Source organism: Mytilus californianus, unplaced genomic scaffold (genome assembly GCF_021869535.1).
Source record: "Mytilus californianus isolate M0D057914Y unplaced genomic scaffold, xbMytCali1.0.p SCAF_2, whole genome shotgun sequence".
In the NCBI taxonomy this organism is placed as follows: domain Eukaryota; kingdom Metazoa; phylum Mollusca; class Bivalvia; order Mytilida; family Mytilidae; genus Mytilus; species Mytilus californianus.
The window spans coordinates 112,049,247-112,069,708 of NW_026262668.1; the positions used below are offsets into that span (position 1 = coordinate 112,049,247).

Below are 20,462 nucleotides of genomic sequence, written 5' to 3' on the forward strand. Positions count from 1 at the left end.
ATTAATTATTTGCCTACCTATACTGATCGTATTTTTTTAGCATGTTAGCGGTAACGCATGTATCATTTTCAAGGCCTTTCTTTATTATACAATTTCGAAAATAAAAGTATAGAACATAAAAAATAAGAAGATGTGGTGTGATTGTCAATGAGACAACTCTCCACCAGATACCAAATGACATGGAAGTAAACAACTATAGTCACCGAACGGCCGTTAACAACGAACATAACCAACATCGCATAGTAAGCTATGAAATGCCCCGAAATGACTAATGTAAAACAATTCAAACGAGAAAACAACTGGCCTTATTTATGTACAAAACAAAAAAAAGAAGAAAAAAAAGATATTCAGCAACAAACGACAACTACTGAATTACAGGCTACTGACTTGGGATAGGTAGATACAGAATGTGACGGGGTTAAACATGTTTGCTGGCGCCAAACCCTGTCCCTCAGCTGGAACATTGTGTAACAATACAACATAAGAACAAACTATAAATATTATTTGAAAAGGACTCATCAGATCGATACAAAGCACATAAAAACCCTAACAAAAACACAAAAGACACGAAGACCAGATCTGAGAATACTCGCAGTTACTGAAGCTAGTTCAAAGCTAATAATAACTAATAGAAAAATCATGTGCCTAAAACTAACTTATCAATCAGTACACATCCAGGATCCAATGGATTAAGTGTAAAGACGTCATTAATAGTAAGAGAAAAACATGACCTTGTGCAATGCCAAAATACAGGTATCTATTTAGTATGACTATAAATTTTCACTTCTGTACTCGTACTGTGAAAATTTATTCATTTTGTAAAAAATTTGTACCCCTAACAACAAAATTTTTATATTTAAATTTACCTGTGTACGTTATTTTATTTAACGCCATTTCGTCCTAGGTTAGAGTTGTCTTTTTAACATTGTTTTACACCTTTTTTTTTCTCTTAATATTGTATTTATATTGTGCCATAGATCAACTTTATTCGTTCAGTATATGTTAACTTGTTTTTGTTTATATGTCTTTTTGATCGAGTTAAGCCATTTTAATTGAAATTTAAGTCTTGTATGACAGTCGCATAAAATTCCAATATATTGACAATAATATGTGAACAATATAAACAGACATAATAGGTAAAAATGTCAATAATAGGGGTAAAGCAGTCAACACTGTGTTATAATCTCAATCACTATAAAAACAAATTTGTCAACAAAGAAAAACAAAAAAAATGGCATATAGACAAAGCACATAAGCAAAAATGAAAGACAGGAATATAAAAACTGACCATAGTAAAATAAAACAATGGCGGGATGTATACGTACCGAGCCACGCCAAAAGGATATTACCAAAAATGGACTAGACTTTTGCTAGATTTTTATCAAATTCTTATCAAAGGTATATAACAGCAATGTCTCGGACAATTTCGAAAATAAGTGACGATCAAATATTTTTAATGACTTTCTCTTGGAAATATTAAATATATCGGAAATTGCTCTCAAGTTTTCAACTCTTTATTAAAATTAAGATAATTTTAAAAAGTTTGAAAGAACAAAAAAATGCTGTCCTTGGACAGAACAGATAAAATATATGCAACGCGGGGGGCATCGGAACTCTGTTCTTTTATTCTCATTTGTTAAAGGCCGTACGGTTGCCTAGAATTGCTTACATCCACTTCATTTGAACTTTGTGGATAGTTGTCTCATAGAAAAGAATAGAATAGAATAGAAAATTTTATTTTAAGTCGGGTTTACATGAAACATTACAAACATAAGCACTGTAGAGCATTTTTGTCGACATTAATAACAATAACAACACATACAATATTAAGACATATAAAACATACACATTAGACATACAAAGTAATACAGCTTTATTGCATAAGCATATATAAAAGCTTAGCACAAACAAGCAAAGCACTAAACTAGATTATAAGCACATGCAAAGCAGACGAAATAAATAAAGCAAAACTAGTTCTACAATCTGCATGGAAAACTCAACATAAAAATCAAAACATTAAGATCTGCAGGAGCCACATCTCCATGAGTTGCCATTCCAGTTGTTGATCATATCTTTAAACTGGTTCAGGTTCGACTGCGCATGAATGAAGACCAAATTGTGTTGTTCTCACTTGTGGTACTTCAACAGTTTGTTGCCGCTTTAGGCTAAAAGAGTAAGTTGCATTTTTAAAATTAACAAGCATTCTGAGAGTATTGCATGGCAATACATAGTCCCCTACCGGTTAAAAATTAATTGTACTGGAACAAAATGCTAACTTGATCTATAACTTGTCATGGTGTAAACTATATAACAAATATCAAGTCAATATCTTCAAGCATGACGAAAAAAGTGCGGATAACTGATAATTTAAGTGAATTTTCTAAGTCCAAGGACCATAATCCTGCAAAAAATCATCAAACCGAAACAAAATTCAAACTTGGTCTGTAATTTGTCATGATGAAACTATATACCAATTATCAAATCAATATCTTCAAGCATGACGAAAAAAAGTGCGGAAAACTGAATATTTGAGTGAATTTTCCAAGTCCAAGGACCATAACTCTGCACAAAATTATCAGACCGGAACAAAATTCGAACTTGATCTGTAACTTGTCATGATAAAACAATATACCAAATATCAAATCAATATCTTCGAGCATGAAGATAAAAAGTGTGGAAAACTGATTTGCCGGACTGACAGAAGGACAGACAGACGGACGGAGTGCAAACCTAAAGTCCCCTTCGACTTCGTCGGTAGGGGACTAATAATACCATGGAGATACACAGGTGACTCTTTGTGTAATATTTTAAATGTTTCTATGGCCATCATTTGTAGAGGTCTTATTTTTAAAGAAGGTAAACCAGATTTTAACAAAAGAGTTTTGAACAGTCACTACTAACCGGATAGATGAACCTCAAGCGGCACGTTCTTGTATTTTTTCCATTTTTTTTTAGTGTTACCCATCTCCTTGTGTACTAGCACTCCCTTGGTGTCGGGTGGGGATTTCCTTGTAAATATTATTTTAAAAACGTAAATGACACCTCTTCAATAATTCCATTACGGAGTGTACACGGATTCCACTGTACCTTCACAGCTCTCGAAGGGTGCTCCGAATAACGGAGGAATCTGCCAGTAGATATATATCCTGCTGTTGGTTTCTTTCTCCATACCTTGATGCGTCCGTTCTTGCTAATCTTCATGTACTTGTTTTTGATGTTTTAAAGTAAACTATGACATTATGCTGATGATCAGGGTGGGAATCTCCACAGGTATCATCAGTTGTAATCGAATCAAATAGACGGTTATCAACCAATAATAAATTTTGGTTATAATATGGGTGCATACAGATTAAAATAATTTTTTTTTTATCTTTTTATTGTCAAATCATATATTAATTGTACATAACGGTGGTGGTACAGAAGTCATTTTTATTGATATATTACTATGTATTCATAATCTGATTAGACATTCATTGCGTATTATTATATTGTGTGGTGAAGGATACTATATATATTCAACTCCATACACCCTATCGCTATTCCCGCTTGACCCGAGAATCTATCCCGCTCGACCTTTTGACGTCATACAACAATCACTTTTCCATTGTGGCATCAGACATTTTCTATTATGACGTCAAAATTTTACGGGAACTTGTGTAATGTCCAGTAATGGCGGACAAATAGCGATAAGGTGTATTGGAGGTGTGCCTACATTGGCAGAATTTATCTCGATACAGATACAGATGCTACGCAGCAGCCTTTTTAGCTCACCGGGGGCCCGAAGGGCCCCATGTGAGCTTATGCCATCACTTGGCGTCCGTCGTCGTAAACTATTTCAAAAATCTTCTTCTCTGAAACTACTAGGCCAAATACCTTCAAACTTTAACTAAATGTTCCTTAGGGTATCTAGTTTATAAATTGTATCCGAAATTTTGATCCATCGGCAAACATGGCCGCCATGGCTAAAAATAGAACATAGGGGTCAAATGCAGTTTTTGGCTTATATCTCAAAAACTAAAGCTTTTAGAGCAAATCTGACGCAGGGTAAAATTGTTCAATTGGTCAAGATCTATCAGTTCTGAAATTTTCAGACGAATCGAACAACCCATTGTTGGGTTGCTGCCACCGAATTGGTAGTTTTAACAAAACTTTGCAGTTTTTTGTTATTATTTTGAATATTATTATAGATATATATAAACTGTAAGCAGCAATAATGTTCAGCAAAGTAAGATCTACAAAAAAGTTAACATGACCATAATTGTCAATTGACCCCTTAAGGAGTTATTGCCCTTTAAGGACAATTTTACACAATTTGTTCATCAAGTTTGCTAACATTTAAAAATCTTCTCCTCTGAAACTACTAGGCCAATTACCTCCAAACTTTAAATAAATGTTCCTTAGGGTATCTTGTTTATAAATTGTATCCGAAGTTTGTATCCATCGACAAACATGGCTGCCATGGCTAAAAATAGAACATAAGGGTCAAATGCAGTTTTTGGCTTATATCTCAAAAACTAGAGCAAATGTGACATGGGGTAAAATTGTTTAATTGGTCAAGATCTATCGGCCCTGAAATTATCAGACGAATCGAACAACCCATTGTTGGGTTGCTGCTACTGAATTGGTAGTTTTAACAAAATTTTGCAGTTTTTTGTTATTATTTTGAATATTATTATAGATATATATAAACTGTAAGCAGCAATAAGTTCAGCAAAGTAAGAGCTACAAAAAAGTTAATCAGACCAAAATTGTCAATTGACCCCTTAAGGAGTTATTGCCCTTTAAAGACAATTTTACACAATTTGTTCATCAAGTTTGCTAACATTTAAAAATCTTCTCCTCTGAAATACAGGTGAGCGATTCAGGCTCTTGAGAGCCTCTTGTTTGAAGTAGGATTCAACTACAGCGAAACGTTAACATATGTCTCCTCTAACTTTTCAATTAAATGTTCCATTGTAAATATATGCACAACAAAATGTCTGCTATTGAATATTCTCATACCATCAGACAGTAGAACCCGTAAAAATCATAGTTTCACTGTCAGACACATTTCAACCAAACAGGATACATATAAATTTTCATTTTATCCTTAAACCATAACTCAATGGAATTTATTACAAATTCATATAGTCATTGACAGTAACTGCCACAACAGTTTACACCAGCTATTCTCCACAAATTCATTTAATTTATTATAAGCCCATGTACATAGTTTTAGATTTCACAATTTAAAAAATTTATGCACTCCAAATTCATTTTCAATTATTTTTGTATTCTTGTAAATATATATATAGGCCATGCTGCACAAAACTAAACCATCTTCAGATCATTGAAGGGCTACTGAAAGCCTTAAGTAAATTAAAGTTTATAAAATTTATTAAGAGATTGGAATCAGATAAGCCATATTGTTTTTGCCTATTTTCAGATGGATCAGGTGATTGGTCTGGTGACTGTAGTAGAAAATGGAGTAGATGTAAGACGACAACCATTGTTCCATAATCAGAAAGAGTATTCAGTTGGAGGGTTTGTTATTTTTACTAGAGTATTTATTTTGAGTTAGAGAAGTGTTCTAGTGTCCTGGTGTGCTGTCGTGGACTCATGGGAGGTGTCCATTGTTTTTCTGTGGTTTACATGTTGTAATGTACTATTATATTTTTTATTTATGGGTTTCTTTGTCCTTAGTGTTTTTGCGTTTATTTGTACTGTATTCCTGTCACGTAATGTTGTCATTTTAGCGGTATTTTTAACATTGCCATATAAGCGGGAGATTTGGCTAGCCATAAAACCTGGTTCAACCCAAAAATTTTTCTTTAAATGTCCTGTACCAAGTCAGGAATATGGCAGTGGTTATCAAATAGTCTGTTTCTATGTATGTTTGTTTTTGTTGCAGTTCAGTGTTTCTGTTGTTCCGTTGTTTTCCTCTTATAGTTGTTGTGGTTCCCTGTGACCCGGATTTGTTTTCGCTTAATCGATTTATGACTATTGAAACAACGGTATACTACTGTTGCCTTTATCTATATACAAATAATGAGATGTGGTATGATTGCCAATGAGACAACTATCCACCAGAGACCAAATAACTTAGATCAACGTACAGCCTACAATAATGAGAAAAAAAACCTTATCGTTAAGTCTTAAGAGGCCCTGACAAGGCTGACATGCAAGTTTTTAAGTCACAAAGGAATAAGCAATTTAAAAAATGTTACTATTAAGTAAAAGTTAGAAATTTCATAGTGCTTGCAATAAAAGTATAAAAAAGGAAATGTACTTTTACTGTTCTGTTAATATATTTTCATACCAGTTTCTTATTTTCCTGTAATAAGAATGGTTCTTCACAAATTTGATCATTGCACTGTCTTATCATGCTTATTGAAATGATATTTCAAGATTATTTTGTATTAAGTTTTCTTTATCAAGGCCACAGATAAAATTCTATTCATGGATCTAAATTCTAAAATAAGATATTCAGAACAATGTTAAAATTTTGTTATTCATCCTTCCTTAGTTAACAATCATCAACTTAAAAGGTCATTTCAAATTATATAAACTATAAATTTGCACAAAATTGGACCACCATATTATATGAAACTCAGAAAATATCACTGCAATGTTTAAAATTAATGATTCCTTTCCATCCTTGTATGTGTGTGACCCAGCATAAGGTGTATTAAGATACTAGTTTAAAATGTCCTTGACAACTGTGACTAAACTGAAATAGGAGTATGGTAGGAAAGTTAATTATGAGAAACCATAAACTGAGGGTTCTTGCTATAATTTATTAAAAACTGTTAAAAATGGGACAAAATGTGTAACAATGTAGGATCCTTAGTTAAAAAAAAGTTCTACCTACAACTGTTAAGAGAAATACAAGCTGCACCATACAAGTCTCTACAGCATGAACTGATAGGGGAAATACATCTTACACTGTACAAGTCTCTGCAACACAAGCTGGAAGAAAAATTCATCTAACACTGTAAAAGTCTTTACAGCATAAGTTATGAAGGAAACACATCTTATACTGTACAAGTTGATACAACATGAACTGGTAAGGGTAATACATCTAACAATGAACAAGTTGATACAACGCAAACTGATAAGAGAAATACATCTAACACTGTACAAGTCTTTACAGCATGAACTATGAAGGGAAATACATCTTACAATGAACAAGCTGATAAAACGCAAACTGATAAGAGAAATATATCTAACACTGTACAAGTCTTTACAGCATGAACTATGAAGGGAAATACATCTTACACTGTACAAGTTGATACAACATAAACTGGTAAGGGAAATACATCTAACAACATACAAGTCTCTGCAACAAAAACTGATAGGGGAAATACATCTTACACTGTACAAGTCTCTGCAACACAAGCTGGAAGAAAAATACATCTAACACTGTACAAGTCTTTACAGCATGAACTATAAAGGGGCATACACCTTACACTGTACAAGTAGATACAACCTGAACTGGTGAGGGAAATATAACTAACACTGTACAAGTCTCTACAGCATGCAATGGTAAGGGAAATACATCCTACACTATACAAGTCTACAGCTTAAACTTGAAAGGGGAATACTAGCAATGTTCAAGCCTTTACTTCAACTGGTGAGGGAAAATATTTAACACTGTTTAATTCTGTACAACATGAACTGGTAAGGGAAATACATCTTACACTGTTTAAGTCTCTATGACATGCACTCGTAAGGGAAATACATGTAACATCTAACAATGTACATGTCTCTACAGCGTAAACTGGTATTGGAAATACATCTAACACTGTACAAGTCTAATACTCTATACAACATGAAAGTTATGTTTAGTTTAGATATCAAGCTTTTTGACTTACATCAAAGAAGTAAAAAACACATGACTTGGGCGTGCTGTTTACGGTGTAGGCAGTGTCAACCATGTATTATTTTGTGATAAGGTCAAGTTTATGGGGAACTACTAGTGGTAGATCAATGATATTTGGTATGCAGTTGTATTAGCATTGGCACATCTTATTTCCATGGAAATTATTTGGGCCTTCCCCCTCAGTCAAGGTCTATTGACTTTAAAACTTTTGCCTAGTTTACATGTATTAGTTTGTGATTACGTCATTTTAAGGGGAACCATTTATAGTGGTAGGTCAATGATATTTGGTATGCAGTTGTATAAACATTGACATATCTCATTTCCATGGAGATTATTTTGCCATGCCCCCTCAGTCATGGTTTATTGACTGTGAAACTTTTGCTTAGTTTACATGTATTAGTTTGTGATTAGGTCATTTTAGGGGGAACTATTAGTGGTAAGTCAATGATATTTGGTATGCAGATGTATTAGCATTGGTTAATCTAGTTTCTATGGAGATCATTTGGCTCCCTCCCTCCGTCATGGTTCATTGACTTTATATGTTTTGCATTGTGTACATGTTAAAGTTTGTGATTAGATTAGTTTAAGATAAAAGACTAATAAATGTCAATGATATTTGGTATGCAGTTGTAAGTCTCATTTCCAGGGAGATTACATGGCCCCACCCCCTCATCATGGTTCATTGACTTTGAAACTTTTACATAGTTTACAAGTTAAAGATTGTGTTAAGTTAGTTTAAAGGGAACCACTTATTTGGTATGCAGTTTTATAAGCATTAGCATTTCACATTTCCATGGAGGTTATTTAGCCATGCACCTTCAGTCATGGTTCATTGTCTTTGAATGATTTGCATAGTTTACATGTTTAAAAATTGCCATTTTAATTTCAACATTTGCATTATACCATCAAAATTACAAAAAGCGAGACATATCTCGGTGTCAACAGTTTATGAATATTTACAGATGTAATGATTGTTATATAAAGATAGAACATGCTGTTCAGAATGAATTGGCCAGAATATGCGTAGACGAAAAAGATCATGTGAGTAACTATTGTGAATAATCAGACTGTCCATTGTTATTTTTTTGACAGCAACTTTTGTGGTTATATCAGTAATGTTGTTGTTTTGTCTTTAAAAGACACTCATTAGTTATCCTATATTTAGGATCAATCCAAGAAATAAATTATATATATATGGATGATGTTAATGATCAGACCTTATAAAACCAGTTATCCCTCGATCTAAACCTGATTTTGGTGCTCAGTGGTCAGGTTATATTTTATGATAAGATCTGTTTCTTAGTAACTATACATGATGGGTCAGCAATATTTAGTTTGTGTCTTGTCTGAAGTAAATCATATGGCCTTGACCTAAGTTTCATGCCCTAGTGTTCATTCATGACAATTTTTTTTATGCCCCTGCCGTTGCCAAGGGGGCATTAAGTATTACACTTGTCCGTCTGTACGTCTGTCCGTATGTTGGTACGTACATACGTACATTCCAAAGTTAGTTTCCGTTCTCTAACTTTAATTTGCCTCTACCAAATGTTCTGAAACTTATACACAATGCTAATTACCACAAAACACAGATCAAGTTTGAATTTTGGTGGCGTCACTTTAACAGTTCCAGAGTTATGCCCGTTTACAAATGAAAAAATTGCTAAATTTATTTCCATTCTCCAACTTAAATTTACCTGGACCAAATGTTATGAAACTTATACAAAATGCTTATTACCACAAAATACAGATCAAGTTTGAATTTTGGTGTGGTCACTTTTACTCTTCTAGAGTTATGTCCCTTTACAAATGGAAAAATTGCTGATTTTTTAGTTTCCATTCTCTAACTTAAGTTTGCCTCAACCAAATGTTATTAAACTTATATACAATACTTATTACCACAAAACTCAGATCAAGTACAAATTTGGGTACATCACTTTTACCGTTCTTCAGTTATGTCCCTTTATAAATGTATATGATATGCAAGCGGGGGCATAATTCTGTGTCCTATGGACACATTCCCCATTTATTTTAGTTATTGTATATTGGAGAATTAATGAACGATAGATTGAAAATATTTTGCATATGATTTCATAGCATATACTTGTACATGAAAATGTGCACTCAGTGGATTTTATTATACCCCCGCTTTAAAAAGGGGGGGGGATACTGTTTTATCTCTGTCTGTCCTTCCGTCAGTCCGTCAGTCCATCCGTCCGTCAGTCCATCAGTCCGTCCCATGAATATTTTCGTCACATTTTTCTCAGGAACTACTTGACAAGGATTTCTGTAATTTGGTTTCAGGGTTAATATAAGTAAGTTACACCATGTGATGCGTTTTCAGATTCATCACTCAACAACTTCCTGTTTACCGAAATATTTCGGCGGGGGTATCATCAGTGAGCAGTAGCTCACAGTTTTACTTGTTTAATCGGTATCAGATTTAATTTCAGCTTGAGAGTTTGTTATAGAAAAAAAACGATATTGCAGCAGAAGTGACATTTAAGTAATTGACATTTAAGTTATAGTTTATTACATTAGTTGCAATGAATTATTATGATTTCCTAGTGAAATAAAAACCAATAATTTCACCTGTGACATTACATCAACACAATGGAGAAAGTTTAGAAAAAGTTATATAGTAGTTCCTGTCATTTTCTACTTTATTTCCATTAAATAAGTCAATAAAAAATTGTCAGTGTAATAAAAAGAATATAACTAAAATAGTAAAAAAATATTCATCTCTTGACCAAACAACACTGATAATTATCTCATTTGTTACGTCCATCTTGAATTAATGTGTTGTTTGGTCACTTGTTGAATATTTTTTGATATTTGAATTCTTGGATTAAGTGTCAACTCTTTGTTTTTTTCCAGATTTCTATCATTCCATTGTCACCTTCCCATCAACTGGCAGTGAATTTTGAGGCTGTTGGTGGTCTTGTTACTTTAAACGACAATGATATCTTTACTGTTGCTGGTGGAATCTTCAGATTGAACACTAAAGCTGGAATGGTATGGTTGTGATTGGCTATTGTAGAATGTAGATAAAATTCTGTTAAAGAATTTGTTCATATTGACCGAGGTAGTTTAAAGTAATTTTACAGAACTTTGTGGTAAAATTTTACAATTTCAGAACTTTACCTCATGTGGTCCAAAGGGCAGGTTAGACATAAGGTTTGAAAAAGAATTATCAAACAGTTTTACATATGAAATATAAATGAAAATATTTATCTATATAGGTTGATAATTCCAAGTGGCTATGAAGATGGAACTTTGATTAGTTGATGATGTACCAGGCTAGAATAATATACCTTCCATTACTTAAAATATAATATCTCGAAAAGCTACCAAATCTTGTTGAAAAGATACATTAATGATCTTTGATAATTATGGTGTATGACCTGAATCTGTTGTAAACATAACCATCAACTTTGTAAAAAAAAGATTTTAACATGCAAGCTGGTAACCGGTACCAGGTATTTTTAAGACTGCCTATAAATATTAAATGTCTTTAGCACACATGGTCACATTGTGAGAATTGTCATCGTATGGTGTCTGTCATTTTAATTTTGTTCAAATTTTCTCCTATTTAATAAGGCTAATAAGGCTAAATCTCCCTTAGGGTGTCTCTTATAATTTGTGGTTTTCGTTGCTTCTGACTAACTAACATGGCGGCCATGGCTATAAAATGGAGCATGCGTCATTGTCATCTCAAAAACTGTAATAGATAGAATGTTGAGTTGTACCTTCCAAAATGTTTTGGAGTTACTTCCCTTAAAGTAGATTTTTTACCCATTTTTGGTCTTTTTGCAATTGTCTTTAAACTATAATAAATAGAGAGAAACTTTCTAGGCAAAATAATTAGCAAACCAAAATCTACAAGCAAGTGAACATGACAAAGTCAACAGTGTCAATTATAGAAGTTATTTAGGATTTTTGTGTTTTGGGTTATTTTCTTGAGGACAACAAAATAAACAAAAGGTAGAAGCTGCAACAGCTAAATGTAACAAGATAAGATCTACTTTACCTCTTTTATGAGTTATACATCCATGAAATGACAGTAAAATCAGTAAAATGGCAACATTCTGCAAAATCTTGCAAAATCTTGACAATTTGACTGGTACCTACTTAGAAATAATATAGAGCACAACCAAAAAGATATATAAACAGCAACTGTATTTTGTTTTTATCTATTCATTGATACTAAAGATTTTGGGCACAGCATATGCTCTATTTAAATGTAGCCAAAGTGCTTTTGCTCAAAATTTGTCAAATCTCACTTTAAGACGTCACAGTCAAACTAGTACTGTAATTGCGTCACAAGGCTTGATATAGTAACATTTTCTGGAGAATATTTCTTCTGATGTTGTAGCAAGTAAGCAATTTTTACATCTGCTGTGCAGCCACTTCCTGTTTGCCAAAGTTTGAAATTTTACAACACTCATTGTACAAGAAAAACTTTGAAAGAACTTTTCTTGGCCTCCATGAAAGGGGATGATTTTGTCTTTTGTCTCCAACTTTATAATGTTGAGTTGTAGCTGGTAATAAAATTTTTCTTCTACCGTGTAGCCACTCCCTTTTTGCTGATGGTTTGAAATTTTACAATGCTGATGGTACAAGGAAAAATTTCTTTCAATTTTTTTTTGGCTTCTATGGAAGGGAATGATTTTATAAGAAGTTTCCAGCTTGATAATGATGTGTCGGAGCTGTAAGCAATTTTAACATTTGCAGTGCAGTCGCTTCCTGTTAGCTGACAGTTTGAAATTTTTCAACACTCTTTGTACAAGAAAAATTTCGTAGAACTTTTCCTGCCTTTTTATGGAATTAAAAAATTTTATTTATGGCTCCAGCTTGTAGCAACTTTTACATCTGCAGTGCAGCCAAATCAATTTTTGCTGATAGTTTGAAATTTTACAACACTCATTGTACAAGGAAAAAAAATTTTGCCTTCAAAGAAAGGGAATGATTGGTTATTCTTCAGTAAACATGTAACCTCAATCAATTTGTATGTAGCAATGCAGGTCCAGACCTGGTATTGGTCTTGTTTTTATCATAAATTGTGAAAATAAGTACACTGTAAAAGTAACGAATACAGTATTAATATATTTACAAGGATATTCTAATTTGCTGTTACCAATGTTAATAAATAGATATAAGTAGATGTGGTATGAGTGCCAATGAGACAACTCTCCATCCAAGTCACAATTTGTAAAAGAAACTATTATAGGTCAAAATACAGCCTTCAACACAGAGCCTTGGCTCACACGGAACAGCAAGCTATAAAGGGCACCAAAAATTACTAGTGTAAAACCATTCAAACAGGAAAACCAACGGTCTAATCTATATAAAAAACGATGTTTATGGAAGATAATTTTCTTTTGTGATTTACAAAACCACTTTGTTCCACTACTTTGATTAAGATCAAATTTCAATATTTGAATATTGCCTTAAATTGTCACACTCTTTGAAAACATGCAAGTCACTGCTGTTTCTTCTCTTAGGCAATTACCTTAAATGAAATTTATTTATAGATCTATATTTGAAAATAATTCAGATGTGACAAAATTTAATTGGAAGTTGTCTTTTTTCTAGGCCAGTGGAAATCCATCTGAGGAAGCATACATTTCACTGAAAAATGTTATTAAAAACATATTCATTAAAAAGTATAAGTTGAAGGATGCACTGGTTTGTTTTAAAGGATGGTTCCAAAAATGTCAGGATGACCACAGAGATAAACTGATGAAATTAACATTTGAAGAAAACTCCTTACTGACCTTGGCATGTACAGAAGGTGACCTTGAACTTGTTACATATCTTATAGATGATTGTAACTGGGATGTTAATTATTGTGAAGGTATCAAGCATCCATCTTTACACTCAGCCATTTTAAATGGACATGTGGATATTATTCCATATTTACTTGCATTTGGTGCAGATTCTAATCTAATCGATTCCATGGGTTACAAACCACTGAATTATGCCTACAGATGTTTAGAAGCTAGAGCATTTGAAGTAACAAAAATGTTAGTGTTAGATGGTGCAGACATAAATTGTACCACTGTTGCTGGTAAAGGTCAAAAACTTGAATGGGGACCATTCAGTGATAATAGAAAGATTAAATTCAAAGATGAAGAAGTTATTGAGATAGTTGGGGATCCGTCCAACATATACATTGGACAAGATGAACATCCATTGATCTTCTGTGCATTGTTTGATCAGTTTGATATATTCAGTTATTTTATTGAACGGTCTGGAATTCCCAACAACATCTTATGTAATGCACTTGATGTATATGGTGCAACATGTGCATTGGAGTTTAAGTTTGAAGAATCATTAAGTTTCTTGAAAGCAGCCATGGAGCTGAGATATGGAGATCCTGCTCACAAAGTGCCAAAAGAAAATGTTAAGAATCCAAGACCAGTCTATAATAATAGGAATGAGATGACCTGCCTTGATGATTTCAACAATTTAGCTAATAATCCAAGCTCCATTCCAATGATGACACAAGCTGTTTTGATATATGAAAGGATTCTACCTTTATATACAGAACAATATTTTGATGGATTATTAAATCTTACAAACCAATGTGTTTCAGAGGGCCATTATAAAATGGCAATGGGTCTCCATATTGAATTACAGAAAGCATACTGTAATGCAGCTAAGGAAAGGATATGTGTTGATAAATATGACAACTGTGGAACTAGTATTGCAAACATGCTGACACTACTAAAAAATTCCCAGTGGATACCATCATTTGAAGATAAAATGTTGGTTTGTGAGCAGTCATACCAAACCCTCTTGTCAAACACCCAATTTAATGATTTGTACTATCCTTTCACAGATAATATTATCTTTGCATGTTGCTTTGCATCTATGCATTATATAATGAGTTGTCTACATGATCAAAACATTGAACACAAAATAGTTTTTTACCAGTTCATGAAGAAGTTAGTCAACTGTAATTTTAGAGATGAAAATGGTAATTCTATGATCCATAAAGCCTTGGAGCTTCAAGAGTATGGTTTCAGTGATGAATGTAGCGTGTTGAACAGTTCAGATAATACTGACATCATACAATTGTTGTTTCAGTATAATATAGATATAAATAGCACTTCTAATGAAGGGAATACAGCTCTTCATTCGTTTATGCATTTTATTAATAGATCAGAAATGAATAATGAAGATAGAGATATGATTAGACTGTTGGTGAAGCATGGCAGCCATCTTGATTCACAAAACAAGAGAGGAGAAACAGTTTTGGATTTGCTTCGAGTGGGAAAGCATGACTTGTATGATTTGAATTTATTACCCTTGCAGTGTAAGGCAGCTTCAGTGGTAGCAAAATATGGACTGTTGGTTGGGAATGAATACCCTGAGGCAATTGTTTCAATTGTCAAACAACATGAGACGCCATCTTAGTTGATTTAGTAGTGAAACAAATATGAACTGTTATATGGAAGAAAAACCCCAATTGTCAAACAAAATTAAACACCATCTTATTGGACATAGTAATGAAACATAAATGAACTGTTAGAAATGCTGCAAAACAATTGCTTCAATCGTTCAACAAAATGAGACACCACCTTAGTTTATGATACAATAATGGAGGACCAAGTGGAAATTCTTTTAGTTTTTGTTTTATTTTATATTAATATTTCACAAATGATTGTGGCAGTTAGCAGTGTAAAGTAAGAATAAAAAAAAAACAGTTTATATAGGGATTTTGAACTTTTAAAATATCAATATAATACTTAAAAACACTAAAATTACTTTATACAATTGATAATTCTAAATCACTTAAAATTTACTGGCCGATTAAAAGCTGTGATTGCAGAACAAATTTTAATGTAACATTATAACATAATTATAAAATCTGAGCTGATCTGAATTTTGACTGTTCTGTTACAGTTGTATGACCTCAATTCAAAAGTGCAAGTAGCATTGAGTTTTACTAATGTTTGTACATCTGTATGGCCAAATTTCCTAAAATTGACTCACTTTAAATAATAACTTAGGTTAGCCTCAACAAAGATATATGTAATTTGAAAAAATGCTAGAACTACTGATATCAAAATATATAGATGTGGTATGATTGCCAATGAGACAACTATCCACCAGAGTTATGTTATGATATGGGAGTAAAATTGAGAATGGAAATGGAGAATGTGTCAAAGAGACAACAACCCGACCATAGAGCAGACAACAACCACAGGTCACCTAACAGCTAACACAACAATAAGAAAAAACACATACAGCATAGTCAAACTGTGACATAGCGGGAGTGATTTTTATCATTCAGACTAAGTTAACTTGAAAACGAGTTCATGGACCCCTCTTTTTTAAAATGACATTAGGTTTGATTATGCATGAAGATTATTTGTACCAATTTTTATGAAAAAGTCACAGATGAATTTTTTTTAAATTAGAAAAGTATACAGCAAAAACTGCTGTTTTTTTCTAAAATCATGAAACTTTGATAAAAATTAATTACTTCCAAAGAATTGTTATACAAATTTAGCATTCTTGTTTAAAGAAGATTTTCCAAATGTTTTTACAAAATCCTCTTGTGTTTATCTTTTGAAACAAAAAAATTAGGTATGTCTATTCAAAGGATAGAAATGTAAAAAAAAAAACGAAATTTTGAGTAAATGTCTAAAATTTCGACCCCTTTTTTCTTTAAAAGTAGCACATGAAGGTATATTTTTATGCCCCCACCGTAACGGAGGGGGCATTAAGTTTTACCCTTGTCTGTCAGTATGTATGTACGTCCGTCCGTACCTACGTCCCAAAATTGGTTTCCGTTCTCTAACTTTAGTTTGCCTCAACCAAATGTTATGAAACTTATCCACAATGCTTATTACCACAAAAGTTTGAGTTTTGGTGGCATCACTTTAATCGTTCGAGAGTTATGCCCCTTTACAAATGGAAATTTTTCGTTTACGTTCTCCAACTTTAGTTTGCCTCAACTAAATGTTATGAAACTTATCCACAATGTTTATTACCACAAAACACAGATCAAGTTTGAATTTTGGTGGCGTCACTTTTACCGTTCTAGAGTTATGCCCCTTTACAAATGAAAAAATTGCTGATTTTTTTGTTTCCGTTCTCTAACTTGAGTTTGCCTCAACCAAATGTTATGAAACTTATCCACAATGTTAATTATCTCAAAACACAGATCGAGTTTGAATTTTGGTGGCATCACGTTTACCGTTCTAGAGTTATGCCCCTTTACGAATGAAAAAATTGCTGATTTTTTTTGTTTCCGTTTTCTAACTTGAGTTTGCCTCAACCAAATGTTATGAAACTTATCCACAATGTTTATTATCTCAAAACACAGATCAAGTTTGAATTTTGGTGGTGTCACTTTCTCCGTTCTAAAGTTATGCCCCTTTACAAATTGAAAAATTGCTGAAATATTAGTTTTTGTTCTCTAACTTTAGTGTGCCTCAACCAAATGTTATGAAACTTATGCACAATGCTATTATCACAATACACAGATCAAGTTTGAATTTTGTTGGCGTCATTTTTACTGTTCTAGAGTTATGCCCCTTTACACTCAAAATTGCTGAAATATTTGTTTCTGTTCTGTTACTTTAGTTTGCCTCAACCAAATGTTATGAAACTTATGCACAATGCTTATTACCACATAACACAGATAAAGATTGAATTTTGGTGGCATCACTTCTACTGTTCTAGAGTTATGCCCCTTTAAAAATGGAAACATTGCTGAATTTTTCATTCTGTTCTCTAATTTAACTTAACGTCAACGAAATGTCATGAAACTTATATACAATGCTTATTACCACAAAACTCAGATCAAGTACAAATTTGGGTAGTGTCACTTTTACAGTTCTTGAGTTATGGCCTTTTATTACGTTATATGCAAGAGGGGGCATCATCTGTGTCCCATGGACACATTCTCCATTTATTTATAACATATTTGAATTGACTAGGTGAAAATAAGCTTGTATGCAAATTTTCTTAAAAAAATCACTGTGGGATCAAAAATGTATCCTATGCCCTTAACCATCCCTCTTACCTGGGACAGATGTGTAACAGTACAACATAAGAACAGTTGCAAATGGCTCAACTCACTAGATCAGTAGAGTGCACTAAAAACAACCAACATAAAAACAATAGAACAAAAAACCAATATAAGAATACTGAAAGCTAGTTCAAAGCAAATAACAACTAATAAAATGAATAAGATATTAACATTGAAATTAACAGAAAAAATTATATGCAAGACAAGATCTACAAATTGTTCAGCGAAACCGAAATTGTCAGTAAACTTCTTAGTTGTTGCCCCTGAATGATGATTTTTACACAATTTTTTTTTATAGTTTTGGACAAAACAATAATAGATAGAGGAAATGTTAACAGAAAAAGGATAAGCACTACAAAAAAAAAATGAATTACATTCTAGTCTACAATGTTAGAAGGTTTCACATAAACTAAACATTATCAACATCAATGTAAATGAGGTCAAGGTCAGATGAACCCTGCCAGACATACATGCACACCTTACAATCATAACATACACCAAATATAGATACCCTATTGCTTATAGTACCTGAAATACAGACCTAATTTTGGAAAATTGAACTTGGGGTCAAGGTTAGATGAACCCTGCCAGACAACATGTACACCATGCAATCATTCATACATATAATATAGTTGAGCTATTTCTTAAACAACCTGAGAAACAGAAATAACCATGAAATCTTAGCAATGACCAATAAACCATGAAAATGAGTTCCAGGTCAGATGAACCCTAGCAGACCGACATGTACACCTTACAATCATTCCAAACACAAAACAATCATTCCATACACAAAATATAGATGACATATTGCAAATAGTATCCGATTAACAGACAAAAGTTAAACCATGAAAACTTAGCATGGACCAATTAACCATGAAAATGAGATCAAGGTCGGATTAAACCTAACAGATAGACATCACAGGGACTCGGTCAGCAGATTAAAATTTTGTTAAACAATGTTTTGCAAATTTTTGTTCGTATTTCCTGTCTATTTGTATTACATTATTAACGTTGGCATCAATATTTCTTTGTTGAAATACGAAAAAAAAATTGCAAAACATTGTTTAACAAAATTTTCACCTGCTAACAAAGTCTCTGTCAGTGATAGACATGTTCACCTTAAAATCACCTTATAGTACCTGACAAATAGACTAAATTAAAAAAAAATAACATTGACCAATGGACCATGAAAATGAAAGTCAAGGTGGTTACATACCATTATTCCGACAGCCCATTGGCCCGACAACCCATTAGTCCGACAACCTAATAATCCGACACTTAGAAATGATTATTGCGCGATATCAGGTTAAAAAATATGTCTGTCTGTATCATAACGTGTATGTTATTATATATGTACAGAAATAATTATGTTTATATCATGCAGTTATTTCGAATTCTGTATATATGTTATTAAAATTTGAGAAAAGAAGTATATTATTCATTTATGTATTTTCGTGCCTTTTCGTGTATGTACAGAAATCGTGTAATATTACAGAATTAAAAAAACGTATATACAGAACTATTTCCGTATGTATAGACTTCGAATTCCGTATATACGGAATTATCATTACGTACAATTCTGTACATGCGCTAATACAGAATATCAATTACGTAGATACAAAATTTTAATTACGTATATATATGTATGTAGTGACAACTGTAAATTATACCTTGTCCATCGAATTTCTTAGGATTAAGAAATACCAGGGGAGGAAGTAAAGAATTAGATCTACTCTAACATTGTTAGGTTGATATTCTAGGCACTTTATATATATATTATATATATGCAGAATTCGAATTACGTTATACACGAAAGTATTTATACAAATTCTCGTCAAACTATTTTCAACAAATTAGGCGGGGTCAGAATATGATTGGTTTTATAAAATGCAGAATATTTTCTGTCGATTAGAAATTGTGCGGCTCCAATACGATCATATCCGATCCGCCATCGGATTATATGGGCGACTTTGCGTCTCATTTAAAAGGACCAACGACTTTAAAAAAGAAATTAAATTTGCTTAATAGTGACTTGGCAATTTTTTAACGCGATCTAAGGAGGATATTTTCCTGGCCCCGTATTGTGACCCATTAACATGCACTGTACATTTTGCAAGATATGTCAATAATAGAAGTATCTGTTATCTTCAATATTCGCATCTTGACATTGACTCTCTGCAACTCTCGTTTTTTTACATGACATTGACGCCAGTTTGATCCAAATTTAAAACAAAATCTATATAATAGTGTTATGTACAGTGAGTTTGCCTCAACAGTTTTCTTGAATTAACCCATGAATGTTAGTCAAGAAGTAGGGAAATCATTTGACAAAGACACACACGAACAAACAATAGACATTTTAACTAATTAAACTAACTTATATATAATTACTAGCATTTGATTTTGTTTTGTAATGATTGCTTTGACCAAAATATAAAAATGAAAAAGAACCTCATTGTGATACATACAGCCATGCATAAAGAATAATGACCAATGACTTTTCTGACCTTTGTGGTTGTGGAGGCTCTGCTTACATGTTTTCAGTAAAAGAACATA

At 32.8% G+C, this 20,462-nt stretch overlaps 1 protein-coding gene across 1 annotated transcript; it reads left to right on the forward strand.

The window, feature by feature from the left end:
- The first annotated feature begins 3,162 nt into the window (after positions 1-3,162).
- On the forward strand, positions 3,163-15,749 carry LOC127728582 (uncharacterized). Its single transcript, XM_052236099.1, has 5 exons — positions 3,163-3,201; positions 5,426-5,523; positions 8,824-8,902; positions 10,736-10,873; positions 13,454-15,749. The coding sequence occupies exons 2-5, from the start codon at positions 5,426-5,428 to the stop codon at positions 15,278-15,280; spliced, it is 2,142 nt and encodes a 713-aa protein (XP_052092059.1). The 5' UTR covers positions 3,163-3,201; the 3' UTR covers positions 15,281-15,749.
- Positions 15,750-20,462: the final 4,713 nt, after the last annotated feature.